The following is a 19,679-nucleotide window of genomic DNA, read 5'->3' on the forward strand; positions in this document are numbered from 1 at the left end:
GTCCATTTGCCTTGATTACAGCACTAAGTGAGTCCATGCTGGCTCTGAACAGAGATGATGCCAGAATCTTTCATGAAAGTATCAGACACGGTAGAGTATCTTACAGTACTAGTTAAAAATCCTTACTTCCATTATACTGCTATGACTCAATCTTACATTGAATAATGAGTGACTTTTTTTTCCTAAAATGTATTTATATGTTTTGCATAATGCTACTGCTTAAATTTGTTAAGTGTCTGACTGGCTAGCAATGTCAGACTGTCAGTTATTTCAAGCATGCATCCTACAATAACTACTGATTTCATGTGCTGAAATATTCTCACAATACAAATCTAGTTTGAGCACAGTTCCTGTAGTTTGTTAAGATTACTGAACATGTCTTGAACGCATTTCTGAAAGATACATATAACTTTGCACCCCAGCTGGAGGCCCAAACTGGAATATAGAAGGTGAGACAGCATCACAGTGTGTCCATGTAGTTACATAGAGACTGTATGCCTCCATGCCGCACATCATGGTTCTGAGTGATCCACTTCTCTGGTTGATTTTGCAAACATACCAGACTCATTCTGGAATGACCCACATCTCAATAGTATACAATACATATCATTTAGCAGATCTCTAGTAGCTGACATGTCAGATCCATTTTGATCCATCTCAATGGCACTAGATAACTTTTTGTACCTAAAGTAATGTCAGTTTAACATCATTCTGGAATGACTGCACATCACAGTGCTTCTGTAAGCATATCAAACCCATTTCCAGTATTCATGTTCATGCACTGTTGCAAAAATAATCACGTGTATATTGTGTGATCATGCATAAGTGTTCCCACAAAAATATATATTGCTATCGCAGTGCATTTTATCCAATTGTTTTATTGAATTCTGAAGGTCGATGTTGCCACAGTTTACTGATTCTAGATCAGAAAACTCTAATAGAGTGTATCTCTAATGTAAGAACTAGTAAGTGCTTTTTATTCAAGACATTTAGCTCACGGGCAACATTTACCTTCAGTGTATATAGTCATCAGGCCATTTCTCTTCATCATTATTGGTGCATCTCCTTGGTGGAATTAGGTCACTGATAATACAAAGAGACATTTGGCAGACCTGTGCACATTTTATCCTTAGTGAGGATCTATAGCATTAGACACCAAAGTGATGACTCACATTTCTATTGTAGAACATTCTCCGCCAGTCTGCCTTGTTACCATGGCTTTAGATAACTTGTGAGCTTTGCAATAATGATGCTAAATGTAACACAAGACATCAAATGCCTTGTAAATGTTACATATCATGCTTCAAAGGTGTTGATTGTGTATGATGACCTTTGGGGTGGGTGGGTGCGTGAGGGGGTCACAGCACACAGGACTTCATATTAAATACATTTATAGTACATCATAAATGTATTAACGTAGTACAGTACCACTTCACAGTTAAATAGTTTTGGTCCTATCCCATAAGCTACAGCGAAAGTAAATACTCAGATACTGTGTAGATATTTCTCACCTTTCACCCCACAAACTTTCTATATAAACAAGATGTGTTATGCTTATTATTAGATTAGCGTTATTGGAACTGAAACACATAATGGGACAACTCCAACCCACAGTGTTTTGTCTGAAATTATTAGACATAATACATAATTTCCAAGGGCTTCTTTCAACAACAATGTTTCATATACAGCAGCTATGAAAATGTGGGAAAAGAAAGTGCCCTCTCACTGAGACGGGGAGCACTGCATGGTATCGAAAGCATGCAAAACTTTTAATGCTCTTGAAATGTATTCATCCTCCATTCAGTGCTTGCAGTAATCATTTGATCTCACAGTCAGCATGGATAGGGTGGACCGGAGTTTATGTGTCTTTGCTTTCACCTATCCAGTCAGGACAGATCAGAGATCTTCCTGTGTTTGTACAAACAAGGATGGATGTGTGACAAACTTTGTGATGCAGACTGAAAACTGTTTCCAAAGCTTGATTTCAAGATTGCTCTCTGCCCAAGCAGTCATTTCTATGTTTAAGTCAGAGATTTGTGTAAGTTATTGGGGATACAGTAGTCGTTTGTTTGTGTGTACATGGCTGTTAACCACTTTTTCTCCCTGCCCAGCCTATCACTTGAGGAGAGAGGACACAGATTGGTTTGATAAGCCAAGAGAAGGGCATCCACAGAGTGGAAACATGTCAGCCAGGAAACAGGTGAGATATAACTTTCAACTTGACTTGAAATATTTTATTTAACTTCTTTAACTAAATTCTTTTAAATCTTTCTCAGATGAAACTGGTTCCTTATGCCTTCCCTCACACTCGCATCAAGCTTAAGAGAGACCCAAAGGACACCAGTGTGTCAGGTACAAGGCACACACAAACATGCAAAACAACTGTTATGCACACAGTCAATTTCTATCACTGTTTTGCTAATTAGGATTTGCATGTTTATTTGTCCCACAGGGAATGGACTCGGGATCCGTGTGGTAGGTGGGAAGGAGATTCCGGGGAGCCGAGGAGAGATTGGAGCGTACATTGCCAAGGTCATCCCTGGTGGTGTGGCAGAACAAACAGGGAAAGTTGTAGAAGGTAAGAGGGGCCCCAGCTGGCTTATTCGGGTGTTTTTTATTTTTATTTTATTATGCCACAGTGCCAACAATAGCCGTGGTAGAAGGCATTATGTTTTCAGGTTGTCTGTCCGTCCATACATACGTCTGTCCGTCCTATTCTCTTGAATGGTAGATCTTTAGATCACCTTGAGGGAATTTCTTCAAATTTGGCACAAACATCCACTTGGACTCAAGAATGACCAGAATATGATGGTCAAAGGTCAAACGTCAAGGTCATGGTGACCACATACAACATGTTTTTGGCCATAACTCAAAAACCTTCTTGAAACTGAGCTGATTATGATGATCTTCTGTGTGTGAAGCGTCCATGTTTTCACAGACATGGATGTTAACTGTAAGTGCAACTTGACTGGTGCGCGGAGGCGTACAATCGCGTGGTGGTATGTCTAGTTTTTATTTCGCGAATTACAACTGTCAGCACTGGAATGGGAAAAAATGTAAATACGATGTTATAGTTTGGAATAGTAAGAAAAATGCTAAATAGGAAGTGAGAAGTAAGAAATATCATTTCTGAGGCCGGGGGATTTACAGTATAAATGAGAATCTTTAAACTGTTATTATTTTTGGGGCAGTTTATAAGCCCTCAGTAAAAATCCTTGCCTGAATCAGTGAATTCCAGATGGAGATGTGAGAGGCTGCTGTAGCCTTCTGTGTTGTGGTCTGTCATGTCTCATTCCCCGACACATCGCATCCAAACACAGAAAAAGCCTGTCAACTCACCCTCCACAGCACTGGGCTGTGTTAGTCATTAAGCTATATTTAGAATCATTATAGACACACAAATACACAAAGGCAGGCACAGACAAACACACACACACACACACACACACACACACAATAATTAGCTTTATGGACGTTCAGAAATCCTTACTCAGTTTGTACATTAAGTTATTTTCAAATGTTCGATCTTTTGATGTTAATGCTTTGGACAGAGAGGGGCTTGGATATTAATAGTAATTCCCACAGTTTGATTTAGGACACAATTGGTTCTAGTTTTGCTCTTGAAAGGGAACTCCGCCATAGGGACTGCCATGACTTTGCTATTACACAAGAGAGGGCTTGAAGGACAGATCAGCTACTGTATTTTTTCTTGGTCTGATGCTTTCATTCATTGTTTTGGTTTGGAAATAATACGATAGAAAAGGTTAGACTGAGTTCCCCTTTTGTGGCATTATTTGTGGTAATGAAGAAATAGAGATAGTGGTCAGGCTGGTAATCTTTACTTTCTGGCAAATGCTTTGTAACTATGCAAATGTGATGTTTATGTTCCACTGAAAGAGAATGGCAGCGGATCATGCCTTCAGGTGCAAAGAGAAATAAGGCGGGGGAGGATACGGTGAATTATATAGAGAGAGAGCAGAGGGAATAATCGAAATAAGCACTGGCTCATGAAGAAGGATATGGAGATATTAATTCAAGCCTTTATTGTCACAGCAGCTGGTGAGTTGCCTCGTAAGCAGAAGTCTAATCTGAAGACCAGATTTCAGTTGTGTAAGTGATTCCTCATACAGCTCTGGCCTTGGGTTGGAGTTTGCTGTGCACTGATTTCTCTTCTTTTGCCCCTGACATGCAATTCTTCGTTTGAGTATAAACAAATAAGATTGCATGCAAAACTTCATTTTCTTCTTGCTGTACTGTGTTTGTGTGTTTGTGTGTGTGTGTGCGTGCGTGCGTGCGTGTGTGTGTGTGTGAAATGCTACAGTGATGCAATGTCAAAGTCAGTACAAAGCCAAATTTAAAATGAAATTATTAAACTTTTCCACAGGGTGTTCAACAAATAAAAGCATTACTTCTGCTGTGTGAGCACGTAGGCTGCCTTATCCAGACAGCATCGTGTTTCATATACAGTGAGGGGGTGAAATGAATTTGCCAACAGGCAACAACATATTGTGTGGGAATTGATAACACTCTTTTGTCTGAATCCGCCCGTTTATCCTCATCACACCACAGGAATGCAGGTGTTGGAGTGGAATGGGATCCCTTTGACAGGCAAGACTTATGAAGAAGTGCAGTGCATCATGGGCCAGCCATGTGCAGAGGCGGAGCTCTGTGTGAGACTGTGAGTTACAGCTGTCAACATTTAGTACTCTATCCCACTGAAACTCCTACATGTTTAGTTGCAATATGGTAACTCTGCACCAGTGTACACCTTCTCTCCTCCCTTTCCTTCCTCCTCATTCCACACCCCTTCATCTGACATATATCACTCTGTGTATGATTGCTGCTAAGAAACACTGGTTGATATTCCATTATAAATTTCCTATATGGATCCAAACAGCGACCTTAATATGCTGTCTGACCCTGAGCACCCACAAGCCCTGGAGCACCATGTCCAGCTTAAGGCTGGTATGTACAAGGATTTGTTGATACGTCTGCATGTATGCATGTGTCTGTGTACCTATTTCACATAAATATGAGGAGAATTACAATACGCTGTTGTCTCAGTAGGTGGGCAGCGTTCCCCTGGTGTTGATCCTAAGCAGCTGGCTGCAGAACTGCAGAAGGTTTCCCAGCAGCTGGCTCCGGGTATGGCTGGAACAGGACTTGGGCCTGGGGGTTTGGGGGTCCTCTCAGCACTGGAGCGCTCTGCTCTCCTCCACTCGGGACCTGGATCGGCTGCCTCCAGTGGTGTGCCAAGCCCTGGCCAGCCTGCATCCCCAGCCATTAACAAGAAACAACGACACAAGGTTATGAATTTGGCTTTTTTTCCCCCAGTAATATTTTAATTGATTTTTTAAATTGTGTTCTCCATCAGGAGAGTACTAAAAGTACAGAAATTATTATCTAACAATAAAATGAGATCTTCCCTTACATGTCACACATTTGAAAGATAACAAAATGCAATAATAACAGTAACAATACTAGATAATAGAAATTAAAAAGGAAATTAAATAATAGTAATAATAAAAGAAAAGTTTCTCTGTTTTCCAAAGAGGGTTCCCATATTGTTCATCACATTATCAATATTCTCCATATATTGTGAAAAGGGGCCTAAATGTTTTTTGAAGAGAAATAGTTTCCCTTTAATAGTGTATCTAATCTTTTCCAATTTCAAGTTATGGAAATTTCTTTAATCCAATTAATAAACTTTGGTTTACGGGTCTTCTTCCAAGAGAGTGAGATAACGTTTTTGCGAACACTAAACAGAGATCTAAGGAGGCAATTATCTTTCTTGGGTATCAGCTGCTTATCAGGATGTAAATGTGAAATGAAAAATTCTGGTCAAGAGTTAAATATATGCCCAATATTTGCTGAAGTGTTTAAATATCCCCCCAGAACTCTTTGGATTTGGCTCGCTAGCGTGTTTTCTGCCCCCTCATCTCAGGCGCACTCTACAGATGTGAGGAGTTCAGTTTACAATGTGAAGACAAGACAGAATATAGGTAGTGAAAAAGCAACTCATCTGTCAGTTGAGTTGTCATGTTGATACATTGCGCAAAATATAAATCTAGTTTAAATTAATATTAGTATGGATTTGCTTTAAGCCGCAGTCTCGGGGACCCTGTATGATCCATCACGCATCTCCGTTGGTATTACATCATACCTAAATAACAGTACAAAGGGGAGGCTGCATGTGAAGGTCAAACAGTGTGACGGTGTTCATCAGAGAGTGACAGGCCAATTATACTGGAACAAGAAAACGGTGTGGTACAGTGCATGACCCCGCTGTGGGTGTCCTTTTTCACATGAAATCAGCAATATGTGCATAATTATACGCAAATGTTTAAAGGGGAACACCACCTAAATTAAGCATTATGATATTTTATTCCCATGGCAGAGGTAAGTTGAATTAATATTTATGGACATGAACTACTCTCTCTCAAAGCCAGAAACCAGAGAAGTGAGTCTCAAAGCTGGGGTGTTTTAGGGTTTAAAGCCTGGAGCTGCTCAACAGACAATGAATGAGAGCCTCATTTTTTGGACCCACAGAATGTCTGTTGCATTTTTATACCCAAATGAGCTTCAATTTATTGTAGTGTTCTCAGTTGTAAAACAGGAAATGGTCCATATCCTCAGAACATCCCCCTGCCTGCTCTCAGTGTCATCTAGACCATCTTTCCTAATTCACTGTCTACGGAGCCCCTCCAGATTTATACCCTATGACATCACAAGTTTGAGCTTTCGTATATTCATGTTAAGTTATATCTTTTGGGCTGTTTAAGACCATATTCCTTCAAATTTAGCACAAACGTCCACTTGGACTCCAGGACGTACTGATTAGATTTTGGTGGTCAAAGGTGAAGGTCACTGTGACCTTGTCTGTCTCATTCTTGTGAATGTGATATCTCAAGAACTTTGTGAGGAGATTTCTTCAAATGAACTGAGAACTTTGATTTTGTTGGTCAAAGGTCACAGTGACCTTACATTTGTCTCATTCTTGTGAAAGCCATATCTCAAGAACTACCTGAAAGAGGTAATTAAAATTGGACACAAAAATTAACCCGATCTCAACAATGAGCTGATTAGAATTTGGTGTTTAAAGGTCAAGGTCACTGTGACATTGCAGCCGTTTCATTTCTTCAAATTTTGCACAAACATCCACTTGGATTCAAGAACGCATGCCAATGTTACCGTGACCTTGTACAACATGTTTTTGGCCGTAACTCAAGAGCTGTCAAGAATCACCTTAAGACTGTGCTGATGGTGTCGATCTTTTGTGTGTGAAGCGTCCGTGTTTTCACAGACATGGATGTAAACTGTAAGAGCAACTTGACTGGTGCGCAACTGTGTGGCGGTATATCTAGTTTTATTAATGTCTAAGTACTTCAAATAATTGATTAACCTTCTGAAACTTCACTGGAGGACTTTTCCAGTCAATTACACAGCTCAGATGGTCAAATCCCTCCTGAGGCCAATAGATTCAGTGAGAAATCTTTGCTTGGCATCTTTTCTGCAAGGACAACCCATTCATCTGTAAGCTGACAATATACATAAATTTCACGAGTGAAGTCAGAGCTCCATTTACTGCAACCTCACACCAGGCAGTGGCTTAAGTCTGTGCTGTGAACTTTTCTTTGTGGGTCAGGTTATGAAACAATCATTTCACAAAAACTGTATGCATTTCATCACTTTGTTTTAGCCAATGGAGGTAATGAGGACACCTCATCCCATCACTGGAGAAATTCAGGTACTTAACACTTTTCAAAAGTACTAGAGTTTTGTTTTTAAGCTGCTGTTTGGTCTTTTCACTCAGCCTTAACTCCATTATTTTCCCCGTCAGCTCCAGATCAACTATGACAGGAACCTGGGAAACCTGATCGTCCACGTCCTGCAGGCTAGAAACCTGGCCCCGAGGGACAACGACAGCTACTCCGACCCTTTCGTCAAGGTCTACCTCTTACCTGGGAGAGGGTGAGCTCTGCGTGTGTTTGAGTGTCCGCGAATGTCTGGTCTGTGTCTGCCTTTCTGCTTCTGTGTCTGTCTTGTTTTCTCTCCCCCTATTTCTTTCTGACTTTAATTGATTGTCCTGTATGGAAATGACTAACTACTTGAGTTTGTGTGAGAGAATGAGACTGGACATGATGATATGAGGCAGTCATTGCAGTGCAATTTGATTCAATTTGATTCAGTCTTTATGAATCAATGGATGGGTGTTTTAGACTTTATACAAAGCTGCAAGAGAAGATAATTTGGCACACTGCAACATTATAATATCCTCAGTTGTTTGGTCATAGACAGTATACATATGTGCAAACATACTCTAAGCTGAATTCATAGGTTTTCTCTTACTCTGCACACTTTTGACTCTGGTTTCTCATACATTTGTACCACATATAAATGAATGTGTTGGAAACTCTGAGTTAAAGGTGGGCAGAGTAAGAGAGAAATTGTAAATTCCACATTTAGTACGTTTTTTTAGATTTTCTATTTTTGGAGCTTAACCGTTTATTCGAAGCAGCAATGCGCGTCATCTCTATTGGCAGATAGAAGATTAAATACTGGAATCAGCCAACATGCTGATTTCTGCTGATATCACAAACCATTTTATTGACAAAGTGAACATTTATAAAAAATCAGTCTGAAGTTGAAGTTTTTTTCTTATTTTGCACAATGAATGAATACAACATACTTTGAGAAGAGTTTTATTCTACATCTCTATCTGCTGGTGGGCATTCACAATAAAAGTGTGTATAATAAGATGTTAATTCCACTACAGAAGAGAGTTGATGATCACTAAAATTAGGTAGGATATATCGATGTCAGTTAATGGACAAATGAGATGTTAAATATCTGCATATGGGCTGTATCCAAAAAATCCAATATCGTGCATCCCTAAATAGGACTAATGTTGGAGTACATATACTGCTCAGTTATTTATTAGACCACACTAGAGCATGGAGCGTACTCTGGGCACAGACAGAGCAGCAGAACACCAGGCGTATTGACAGTGAAACTTAATCGTTCAGTCTGTGTCTAAAGGTTTACATTCACTCAAAGCAGCTGCTCCTTTCAATCATCGATCTGATCTGCTCAGAATGGATCAGCTGATCAATTATCCACCCCGCGGATCACAAACTGCTGCAGAGGAAAAAGTAGACCCATGGAGAGCTCTGCCTGTGCTGCATTCACAGACCCGCTAAAACCTCCACATTTAGAGAGTGGACACAAAACGATACGAGGGTGCACATATGCATTTTAAAAGAAAAAAAAAGTTGGCTGATGTCGTCATCACCCTCTCAACCACCCTCGTCCTCATCTACACATGCACTCTAATTCTGTGCGAAACACTGTAACTGAATTGAGAATTTTCATATTATCCCCTAGTATTAGGTCCCAGCTTCTTGCCTGATCCACAGTCTTTCCCAAGAGCCTGTGAATAGCAAGAGAAAAGATCGATGCAGCCTTATCTGCTCTGTAACAGTATCTGCTCTTAGATAATGACCCCATCAGACCTGTTTATGAGATTATAGGCTGTCTCTCTGCAAGCTGTGTAGGTTAGAAATGAAAGCTCTGTAGGAGAGCACTTTTGTCCCCGTGCTGTTACATTTGAAGAGTATTTCCAAATGTATTTGTCAGACATTAGCGGCAGAGTGCACAGCCATGGTTTAACAATAACAGTTCAGAATTAGTCATTCACCCATGAGCCAGTTGGGAGGTTTTCTTGGTCTGGCGTCACATGCATAGCTCAGGCACAAAAACAGTGATACACCCTGCCGAGAATATTGATTGCCTCAGCTCTCTATCCTTTACTGCCTTTTCTTTGAGCTCTCTGGGCTTCTCTGACTGTTTTTTGTGTTTTTGCTTTTCTTGTTTGTGATATCTGCCCTCCTCTTCCTCTTCTGGACTGCCTCAGCCAAGTCATGGTTGTCCAGAATGCAAGGTAGCGTGGTGCTGATCTTTGCTTTTTTGTTGGGTGTTATGTTTTCTCTGTCTGTAAATGATGTCTCCAAAGTGGTTTTTCATCCTTTTGTTGTGGCCTTTGTTGTTCGTCCAATTATCTGCTCTATTTCATGGTGTTTAAGAACACTCTGTCATTGCTTCTTTCTCTCCATGCCTCTCACTTTTGACTCTCCTCAGCTTCTATCTCTGAAGTGATTTTTTAAAGGCATCTTAGATATCTTAAAGAGCATTTACATTTGGATTTGTTTCTGGTGTCTCCATGTCAGGAGACTATTTTTACAAGCATCTATTCATTCTACATTTATTGAGTATAGTACAGTTTGGTGAATGTTTGCCATGGTGTCAGGCAGGGAAGAAACTTTTTGAATTCATCACTGACAACCTATCATTCTGAATATCATGACTTATCAGTGCTGATAACAAGAGAAGAACCAAGTATGCCCAGAAGACCATGAACCCAGAATGGAACCAGACTGTCATCTACAAGAACATTCATTTGGAGCAGGTACTGTGCAGGCTGATATTAAAACACACACACACACACACACACACACACACACACACACACACACACACACACACACACACACACACACACAGAGCACACAGTCTTCACTCTGTCTCACTTGTGCAGTTACTGTATGTGCTGTGGGCCACTTAAGGTGAAGTGGATGTCTTATACTCTTATTAGGATTCTGTCCTCGTGCCGTGTCCCAGGGGCTGTCCTCAGTATCCCCATGCAACCTCTTATCAGCACTCCCAGGACTCAAGTTAACAACCATCATTTCTGCTCTCACGCAGTCTCGACACAGACAGCCTAACTGCGTGTAATTTTAACAGAAAGAGAATAGAGACTTTGTGTGCCTGTCTGTCACTGTGCAAGTGTTACTGTGTATATGGGTGTTTATTCTTGGATATCTTTGTTTGCTTGGAGCATGTGTTGTTTGCAGCAGAGAGACACCACCCAGACTGTAATAACAACAACAGTGAGGGATGAGTGCAGATGCGGTAGCTTTAGTGGTCAGAGAATAGAGGCCTCCATCGGCTCCTCTGGGGCTGCCTTCTGTTAATCACGTCTCTTTGCTGGCCGGAGCCTGCCGGCCTTAAAAATGCTGCTGCAACGCTCGTTCGCCTACCCCTCCTCTGAGATGTGTTTCCATCTCCTCCCACGTGCTCCTTTATACACATCCACATTCACAAGTTTATGCACATATGCATGTAAATGTACTGAAAGAAACCAAATCTAATATGTCTTCTTGCTTTTTTGCTTATTACAGTTACTGCAGTGCATTCATTCAAGCACTGCACCTACAGTGTTCATGTTTTCGTTCACGCTTCCTCCTCCCACATGCACACAAACACACATACACTCTCCCTCTCACATACATATCCACTCAAGATCCCTCATCATAATCTGTGCCCCTCTCTTCACTCTTTCTATCCAGTTAAAGAAAAAGACGCTGGAGGTGACAGTGTGGGACTATGACAGATCCTCCTCCAATGACTTCCTTGGAGAAGTGAGTGCTTTTGGAAGCTGAATAAAGATGTCGGAAAATGTCAAATGCATTTAGTGTTTAACTCGCACAAAAGGTTTGTGCTGCCGTTTTGTTTGTTTATGATGGACCAGCATTTCTTAAACAACCTAATAATATTAGCCTTATCTCCCTCTTCTCACAAGCTTCCAAGTCAAGCTTTGCTTCATGCCTGTAAATCTGTATAGCGAGCAGTGCTTTTCATCTTTTGCTAAATGTTGGATGCATTTCAATTCTTCAGCAAATAGACTGTTTCCACACACTATGCTGTTATCTACCTTCATACAAACTCTTCTCCTTGTTCCTTTGTACCGGTGAGTTCTCGCAGTATCACTGTGCATTCGTGGATGAACTATTCAGATCCTGTACTTGAGTAAAAGTCCTAATACCACACGGTGAAAATACTCATTACAAGTAAAAGTCCTGCATTGAAATGTTACATACGTAAAAGTAATGAAGTATAATCAAGAAAATATGCTTTAAGTATTAAAAGTAAAAGTACCAAATGCATAAAAAACTTTAAAATCAAACAAAACACTGCAAAGGCTTAAAATAATTAGAAAAAAAGACAGCTAGAAATACTCAAAATTATAAAATAAAATGTGATAAAACACTCCCCAAACTAGAAATTACAAATAACAAACAGAAAAAACACATAAAACCCTTAAAATTATAAAAAACAAAACCCAGAAAGTGTTATAAAAATAATCAGAAAAAATAAGATTAAAAAAATTAACTTTATTATTTATCCAAAAAGTTGGCAATTTCTTTTTTAGTCAATTGACTGTTTAATACTAATCATTGAAGCTGTACTCATATAATCTGTTATTTTGATTTATTATTTTTTTGAACTTGCGTTATGTTTTGATGCAAAATTCTTAAGTAACAAAAGCACTTAGAGAAATGTAATGAAGTAAAAAGTCTAATATTTTCCTCTGAAATGTAATGGAAAAAAAAATACTCATGTAAAGTACACGCACCTCATATTGTACTTAAGCTGAGTAAATGTACTTGGTTACATTCCACCACTGTCTCTGTGTGTGTTAATTGTGTTTTAGGTGCTGATCGACTTGTCGAACACCACCCAGCTCGACAACACTCCTCGCTGGCTGCCTCTGAAGGAGCAGAGTGAAAGCATTGAGCACAGCAAGGCCCATCATGCTGCTCACGGCCCTCCAGGGTCAGGGCCAGGTCAGGGTCACGGTCAGGGACACAGCCTGGGACATATGTCAGGGCCTGGGATGGGGCCTGGGCATGGAATGGGACAGGGTCACGGACTAGACGGGAGTCATGATTCACCTAAAAACTCTGTAATCAAGAGCAGAAGCCATGGGATCTTCCCCGATCCAGCCAAAGGTAAAAGAATACCCGACAAGCATCTGTTTTATGTGTGGGAACTACTCATATACTCATACACTCATTCCCAATTTCCATAATTTCCATGAATCAGTTTAGTCTATATGGCACATTATGACAGTGATAATCCTTGGCAGGTTTGCGACAAAAATTGCAATTCATAGTGGTCACTCAGTTGTCATAGAGATAGAGGCTGTTACCATAGAAACAAAAGTGCTAATCATTTCTTGACAGCTGTAATTACACTCTATGTGCTTGACAACTGCTGTATGGCACAATAAGGACCGCTGCAGTGCAGAAAATAATAAATGCATAATAAATAATAATAAATACATTTTTATGTTTTATTTTTTTACCCTTTATTCACAATTAAGTACATACATATACAGATACAAAGTCAACAGGGATGGTATTGGATTTGATTTAGGACAGAAGTAAGAAAGCAACAACAATAATGAACATAAAGATACTTAAAAAAGAGGAGAAACAACAACAACAAGAGTTTGCTGGATGGGTCTGGTTTGGCGTTATTAATTCTTTCTGCTCATGCCTACTCACATACACCTTTTAAAAACATTTTTTCTTGTTTCCTTTCCTGCTTTCCTCCTTTTCCTTTCATTCTAAATACTGTTAGCAGTGTAAATTTATTTGATTTATTTCAAAGGATCCCCATTAACTGATGCAAATGATACCAACTAATCTTCCTGGGGTTCAAAATTCAGATTTTGTGTGTGTGTGTGATGTATATTAGATTAATCACAAAAGAGTTTACAACTTTGATCTGTTCTACCTTAATTCCATCACGTGTTCCTCAGTTTATGTTACATTAAGAGGTCGTGGAAGTTTACTGAAGCATCCATAGTGATACACATTTAATGACATCAACATAATTAGTCTCAAGATCAGTTCATGAATTAAATGTCAAAGCACATCACCAGAGAACAAGAACAAGTTGTGACCAACGCTGGAACATCATCTATTTTCTCTCGTGCCATTAGCAGTCATAACCGTCCGCTTAATCTTCCTCCAGACATGCAGATGCTGCCTTTGGAAAAGTCACACAGCAGCCCAGGCAGCTCAAAGTCTTCCTCTGATGGCCAACTGCGCTCCCATGGCCCCTCTCGAAGCCAAAGCAAGAGCAGCGTCACTCAGGCCCACCTTGAGGATGCTGGGATAGCCATTGCTGCTGCCGAGGCTGCCGTGCAACAGTCCCGCCTGCAACCAAGTAATTCCCTTCCCTACCCGTGATACACTTCCTGTGACATGCTTCCTTTTTCCTGCGCATGCAAGCTTTGTTGAGAATGTTTGATGAAAACCTGAACCGCTGTGCGTTCACCTCCTTAACATTTGACCTTCGCCTTCTGCTCTCTTCATCTTACATTTTTTTCTTTGAGCACAAAGTAATTTGTTTTGATCAATAACCTTATTTTAATTTCTGACTCCTCCAATATAGATACTAACACAGTCACTAAACAAAATCTGAGGCAGATGAAAACGACAAATAACTGAGATATAGCAAAACCTAAACATGCTGTGGAAACCTTATTTTATTCAGTTGTTAAATCTGAAATTAAATATTTTTAAACCTGGCACTCTCAGTACACTAAATATTCCAAATACATTATTTGAAATTTCCAATCTGTTGAACATTTTTGCTGCCTATTTTGGTATCTTAAGTAGGACAAAAAGTTGATATTATAATGTAAGTTTTAACACATCGAAGAGTTTAACAACTTCTTTAAAAAAAATAAAGAAAACTATTTAATTAGCTTCAAAATAAGACCCTTCTGTTTCTATGAATTGTGCATGTGCCAATCCCAAGCATATGGTTTCTACTAAACCCAAGTGTGGAGATCTCAAACTCAAGTATAGAAACCAAACTGGGATGGCAATCCCTCACATCTTGTACCAATATTAACACGATTTAAACAATATCCATTCATGTTCATGCATAATCTGTGTAGTGTGGTGTCCTCAAAATGAAGATCTACCGTATGTTGTCACCCCTCTCTGAGATAAGTTAGCCCAGTGTCAGAACTACTTAAGCATGCAGTTGCAGCTTCCCTGGCTGCTGCTCCCTGTCCTCTGAGTAGTTGTGATGCTGCAGCCTCTCTGTGTGTGTGCATGCGTGTACCATATGAATGAACCCTTAGATAAGGCACAAAACACACAGACACACACACACACACACACACACACAGCTATGGCCCTCAGGCTCCCCTCCCCACCCAATCCTCTCCCAAACCTGCCACCTAAAACAAAGCGGACACAAATCTGAGACTGAAGCCTGAAACACAGACACACCAAGAGGTTCAAAAGTCGTCAGGAGGCTCACTCACCGGCCAATGAGAGTAAAGCGGTCAGCTAACCATGAGAGGAACAGAAGTGTCAAGGGAAGGTGAGGCAACATAGGAAAAATAATTAATCCTAACATATGAACCATAATGCAATAACAATAAAAACAAAAAAAAGAAAAATAAACAAAATTAATCCATAAATAACTGGAGTAAGAAAATAAGTCTCATTTAATGATTTTCATGTATGTCATGTCTGTGAGTGTGCATGTGCGTGTCTTTTTGTTACTTTTGTTATTGCTGATATGTTTTCATGGAAACAGAGCTCCCAGCTGTTGCCTTTGTGCCACAGATTGTGTTTCAGACATAATCTAACTACCGTTAGTCATCATTTTAACCCTTTAAAACCTGGAGCTGCATCACCTTTCTTTTGCTGCTTATCAGATGCAGATTAAAATCTTTGCACCTTGAGCAAATTGGTACGGTTTCTTTAAAAAACCATGGGATAAAAAGGCAATGAGCGACAAAATGCAAGAAATTAGATTTAGAAAATTATTTTTTTTAAATCTAGGGAAAAATATCGAAGGAAAAATCGATATGTATACATATGTGTACATGTATATAATTATCATAATTACATACTTTAAATTATGTTACTAAATTTTTAGAATGTTTAAAACATTTTCACAGGTAATTTCCTTGTTTTTTTTAACATTATTTTTTGTTCTGTTTTATTTGTAACTAATTTTCAAGTAATTTTCCTATGCTTATTACAAATGTAAAATAATAATCATCAAAAATAATAATAGTAGTAGTAGTAGTAGTAGTAATAATAATAATAATAATAATAATAATAATAATAATAATAATAATAATAATAATAAAATAATACAAAATAATAAAAAATAATGACAACTTCATTTATATAGCACCTTTAAAAACCGATGTTTACAAAGTGCTGTAACAGACAAAGCAAAGGCAGGAACTCGGGAAATATTAAAATAAACATCAACAAGCATGCCCAATAGAGAAAGGTCTAGAAACGTCTAACAAAAAGGCAAGAACAAAACGCTAACATAAACGATGTACAAGAAAAAAAGAAAAGAAAATGAATTAAAGTGATAAAACAAGCAGACCCCGAAAGACAGTTTAAGCACTAAATAAATTGCGTTTTTTCAAAAATATAAGAATAAAAGCGATAAAAGATGATAAAAATTATATAAGAAATAATATAAGAAGACGCATCACATAAGTGGGGATAAAGCAAGGATAAGAAGATTAAAAGCAGATGAATAGGAGACAGATGGACAAGTAAATGAAACATGAAAAGATGGTAAGAACAGGACATCAGAAGGATAAAGAATGGATAAAGTAAGAGCATTAAAATTAATGAATAGAGGAAGAAAAATAAATAAATAAATAAAATTACACATTTCCTGCTAATATCTGGGTAATTTCATCTGTCACTCTGCGATGCCTTCTTCTCATGTTTTTGAAAGAAATTAGGCCAGTTTTCTCTGGTTTCAAAGGGTTAAAGCAAACGTAGGCAGTCGACGCTGAGATCTTGCAGGCCAGGAATGTATCCACCCTTAGTCTAGACAGAAACACTTCATATATTCCCCAAACTACTCTCTCATACTGTGTGAGCATAACTGGCAGCAGCCAGGAGCCGAGAACAAATAACTAAAACTACGAAAGAACATCCATATGTTCTAACGCTGAATTCATTTTCTTGTGTGGATTGAACTTCACAACCTTCATTTATTCATAGTGCTGTGATCTCGCCGAGTTAACCGAGGTAATTCACACTGCACTGCTAAATACAAGGACAAGCTGTCATCTGCACTGATGTGTCCCTCCCCCATAAGCTGTTATGTGATGCTCACTTAAAGTTATATGTGACAGGCAGCGTCCCTGTTAGTGAGTTATAGCCGGGGGCGTGAAGTGTTTCTGTCAGACACGCATGCATGTTTGGTAAAAGCTGAGCCAGTGAAAATGTTCTGTGTTCGTTTCTGTGACTTCCTGTAAATACAACTACAGACAGACAGATAAATAGACACATAGATAGTTAAATTATTTCCTCACCATCACGCTTGCTTTTTGCACCCTCAGGACCAGGACACAGACTGGCTGATGTGTCAGGGTCAGTGGTGCTGTCTGCCCCGAGTCTTGTGGGAGACGCCTATGGAGGTCTGGATGGGGAAGAGGGGGCGGACACTGGAGTGGACAGTGCCATTTTTCAAGTGCCACGCATGTAAGACCCTTTGTGGCTCTTGTTTTTTTAGTTTTAGGATCAAGCAAGGTGGAAGACATGCACATCCAAAAAACTCACTAAGGCAAGAATCAGACAAAAGATCTGCACGTTGTACTAAAAGCTCCCAGTAATTTTTTTTATTGTGCGTTTTGATCGATTGATTGATTTAACGTTTTGATCCAACAGAGATCTTCGTCAGGCATTTCAAATCCAAAATAAAATGCCTTTTTTGATCTTAAATTGCTATTACTTTACATAGGAGATTTTGTTGTGGTGTTCATATTTTAATTATATTTTATATTAGAATGTGTATATTATATTCCTCAGGGCACTTTGATCATTTTCTTCCTTTGGTTTTTAAGATTTTAGGATTTTACTGTTCACAGACTGCACTGCTCACTTTATTTATTTGTTTATTTTCTTACTTACTTTCTTATTTGACCACTGTTTTATTTATTATAATGCTTTTATTTAATGATCACCTGAGTTTTTAATGTGGTTCTTTTCATGTACTGCATGGCTGGAATGACAATTCAAGTAAGCCTTGAAAATCGCTGATGAAGATGTCTGTTAGATGGAAATGTCGCTGAATAATTACAAATCACTGGGAGCTTTTAATACAGCGTACGGATCTCTTGACTGATTGTTTTTTTCAGTTTTTGCACATCCAGTGCTGTAATGCTCAAGGCTGTCAGTTCTGTAAGTATTATCTTTACTCTTTTTAGTATTTATCTTTACTGATGTTTTTTTGTTGTTGTTTTTTACAGTGGTAAGACTATTCCTAATGGCACCGACAAAAATCAACTAGGCACCCCAGAAAATGAAGGCAAGTTCCAGAAATGGTCTCTGTTTGCAGTTGTTACTTGATTGTAGGTCTCCACCTGCTGGGTACTTTGTATAACAACACTATTGTTTATATATTTATTTATCCAGACACTCTTCTCACCGCCTCTAAACTGTATTTTCATAATGATTCTATTTAATTGCAGAGTCAAATGCTCAGTTAAGTGCTTATTGTCAAGAAACAATATTTACCCTGTCTAATGACTTAATGAATGGGATGGTGGAAGAGAAGTGGATGTCACACTATCCTACCCGCTGTCATAACTATATCTACGTTTCATGTGGCTCGGGTGTCACGGAGCCTCCCTTCCAGCTCTCGTTTCAATTTGTAACAAAGAGCCCAAGGTCATTTTAGGCTTTAGCCAAGCAGCTGTTACACAGATGAGGGTCAGGCGGTCATTTCCATGGCGCCTGACGACTCATTTAACACATTTTTATTCAGCCTGTCTTAGTCAAACCCATATGCTTAGATATCAGTAGACGTGTGATACTGCAAAGATGCTCCCTGACCTGCTTTAGTTCTGCTGTGAGCCCAGGTTTAGTGATGCATAATTGTTAAATAATTTAAATTATCCTTAGTGACACCTGCTTTTCTGTGTAGGAATCAGTCTGCAGGTACTCTGCGGGGTTCAGCCAGGGCTATCCAAATAAAGAAAATACAGATATTTCAGTTTCATTTTAAAATGCCTCACCCACTTCTCTTTTTCATTTTTTTTTCCAGGTGGCAAAACACAAGTAATGGGGGAGATCAAGGTCGCTCTCAAGAAGGAGGTGAAGACAGAAGGGGACCAGCTGGTCTTGGAGGTCCTTCAATGCAGAAACATCACTTACAAGTTCAAAAGCCCCGACCACCTACCAGGTCTGACAGTAGTGTGTATTTTTGCACATGCATGAGCACGGGGTGGGGGGGGGGGTACTTTTAACTACTTTCCTCCTAATTTCCTACTAATTTCCTACTTTCCTCCTAATTTCTGGGTCATTTCATCAAATGGTTAAACCACCATGTTACAAATGTGTCCCTTCAATGTTGAAATAAAAGCTAGCATTTTTGTATAGCACCTTTTATACAAGAAATGCAGCCCAACGTGCTTTACAAGAAAGAAATTACAGCACCAATATGCACATGAAAAGATGTAAATACTAATTGATATTCATCATTTATCTGTTTGCCTTCAGACCTGTATGTGAAGTTGTATGTGGTAAATGTAGCCACTCAGAAGAGGATCATCAAGAAGAAGACCAGAGTTTGTCGACATGACAGAGAGCCCTCTTTCAACGAGACCTTCAGGTTTCCCCTCAACCCAACTGGACACTCCATACAGGTACAACAGGCCAGCACAGGAGACAGCTGCAGACTGACAGTTGTGTAGTATTAGTGCATGTAGTGTCACACAATACTGCTACAAACTGATGGTGTTTAATACATTTTTTTTACATGTC

The 19,679-nt window shown here is 39.2% G+C and overlaps 1 protein-coding gene across 7 annotated transcripts in view; it reads left to right on the forward strand.

Annotated features, from left to right (window-relative positions):
* pclob (piccolo presynaptic cytomatrix protein b) overlaps positions 1 to 19,679 on the forward strand; it is a 76,087-nt gene that overhangs the window by 52,040 nt on the left and 4,368 nt on the right. The window contains exons 18-36 of one of the 7 annotated variants that reach the window (XM_088079863.1): positions 22 to 90; positions 423 to 449; positions 2,112 to 2,200; positions 2,277 to 2,352; positions 2,453 to 2,578; positions 4,570 to 4,678; positions 4,898 to 4,965; positions 5,065 to 5,306; positions 7,700 to 7,747; positions 7,841 to 7,971; positions 9,914 to 9,940; positions 10,372 to 10,465; positions 11,406 to 11,477; positions 12,551 to 12,848; positions 13,879 to 14,073; positions 17,255 to 17,396; positions 18,164 to 18,222; positions 18,961 to 19,098; positions 19,416 to 19,561. In XM_088079863.1, coding sequence (XP_087935989.1) covers positions 22 to 90; positions 423 to 449; positions 2,112 to 2,200; positions 2,277 to 2,352; positions 2,453 to 2,578; positions 4,570 to 4,678; positions 4,898 to 4,965; positions 5,065 to 5,306; positions 7,700 to 7,747; positions 7,841 to 7,971; positions 9,914 to 9,940; positions 10,372 to 10,465; positions 11,406 to 11,477; positions 12,551 to 12,848; positions 13,879 to 14,073; positions 17,255 to 17,396; positions 18,164 to 18,222; positions 18,961 to 19,098; positions 19,416 to 19,561 — 2,156 coding nt within the window. The remainder of the gene's footprint in view (positions 1 to 21; positions 91 to 422; positions 450 to 2,111; positions 2,201 to 2,276; positions 2,353 to 2,452; positions 2,579 to 4,569; positions 4,679 to 4,897; positions 4,966 to 5,064; positions 5,307 to 7,699; positions 7,748 to 7,840; positions 7,972 to 9,913; positions 9,941 to 10,371; positions 10,466 to 11,405; positions 11,478 to 12,550; positions 12,849 to 13,878; positions 14,074 to 17,254; positions 17,397 to 18,163; positions 18,223 to 18,960; positions 19,099 to 19,415; positions 19,562 to 19,679) is intronic. The other 6 variants (XM_088079864.1, XM_088079865.1, XM_088079866.1 and 3 more) reach the window with 6 other exon arrangements.

This window comes from Plectropomus leopardus, chromosome 7, assembly GCF_026936395.1.
Source record: "Plectropomus leopardus strain MGB_pleo_1.0 chromosome 7, ASM2693639v1, whole genome shotgun sequence".
In the NCBI taxonomy this organism is placed as follows: Eukaryota; Metazoa; Chordata; class Actinopteri; order Perciformes; family Serranidae; genus Plectropomus; species Plectropomus leopardus.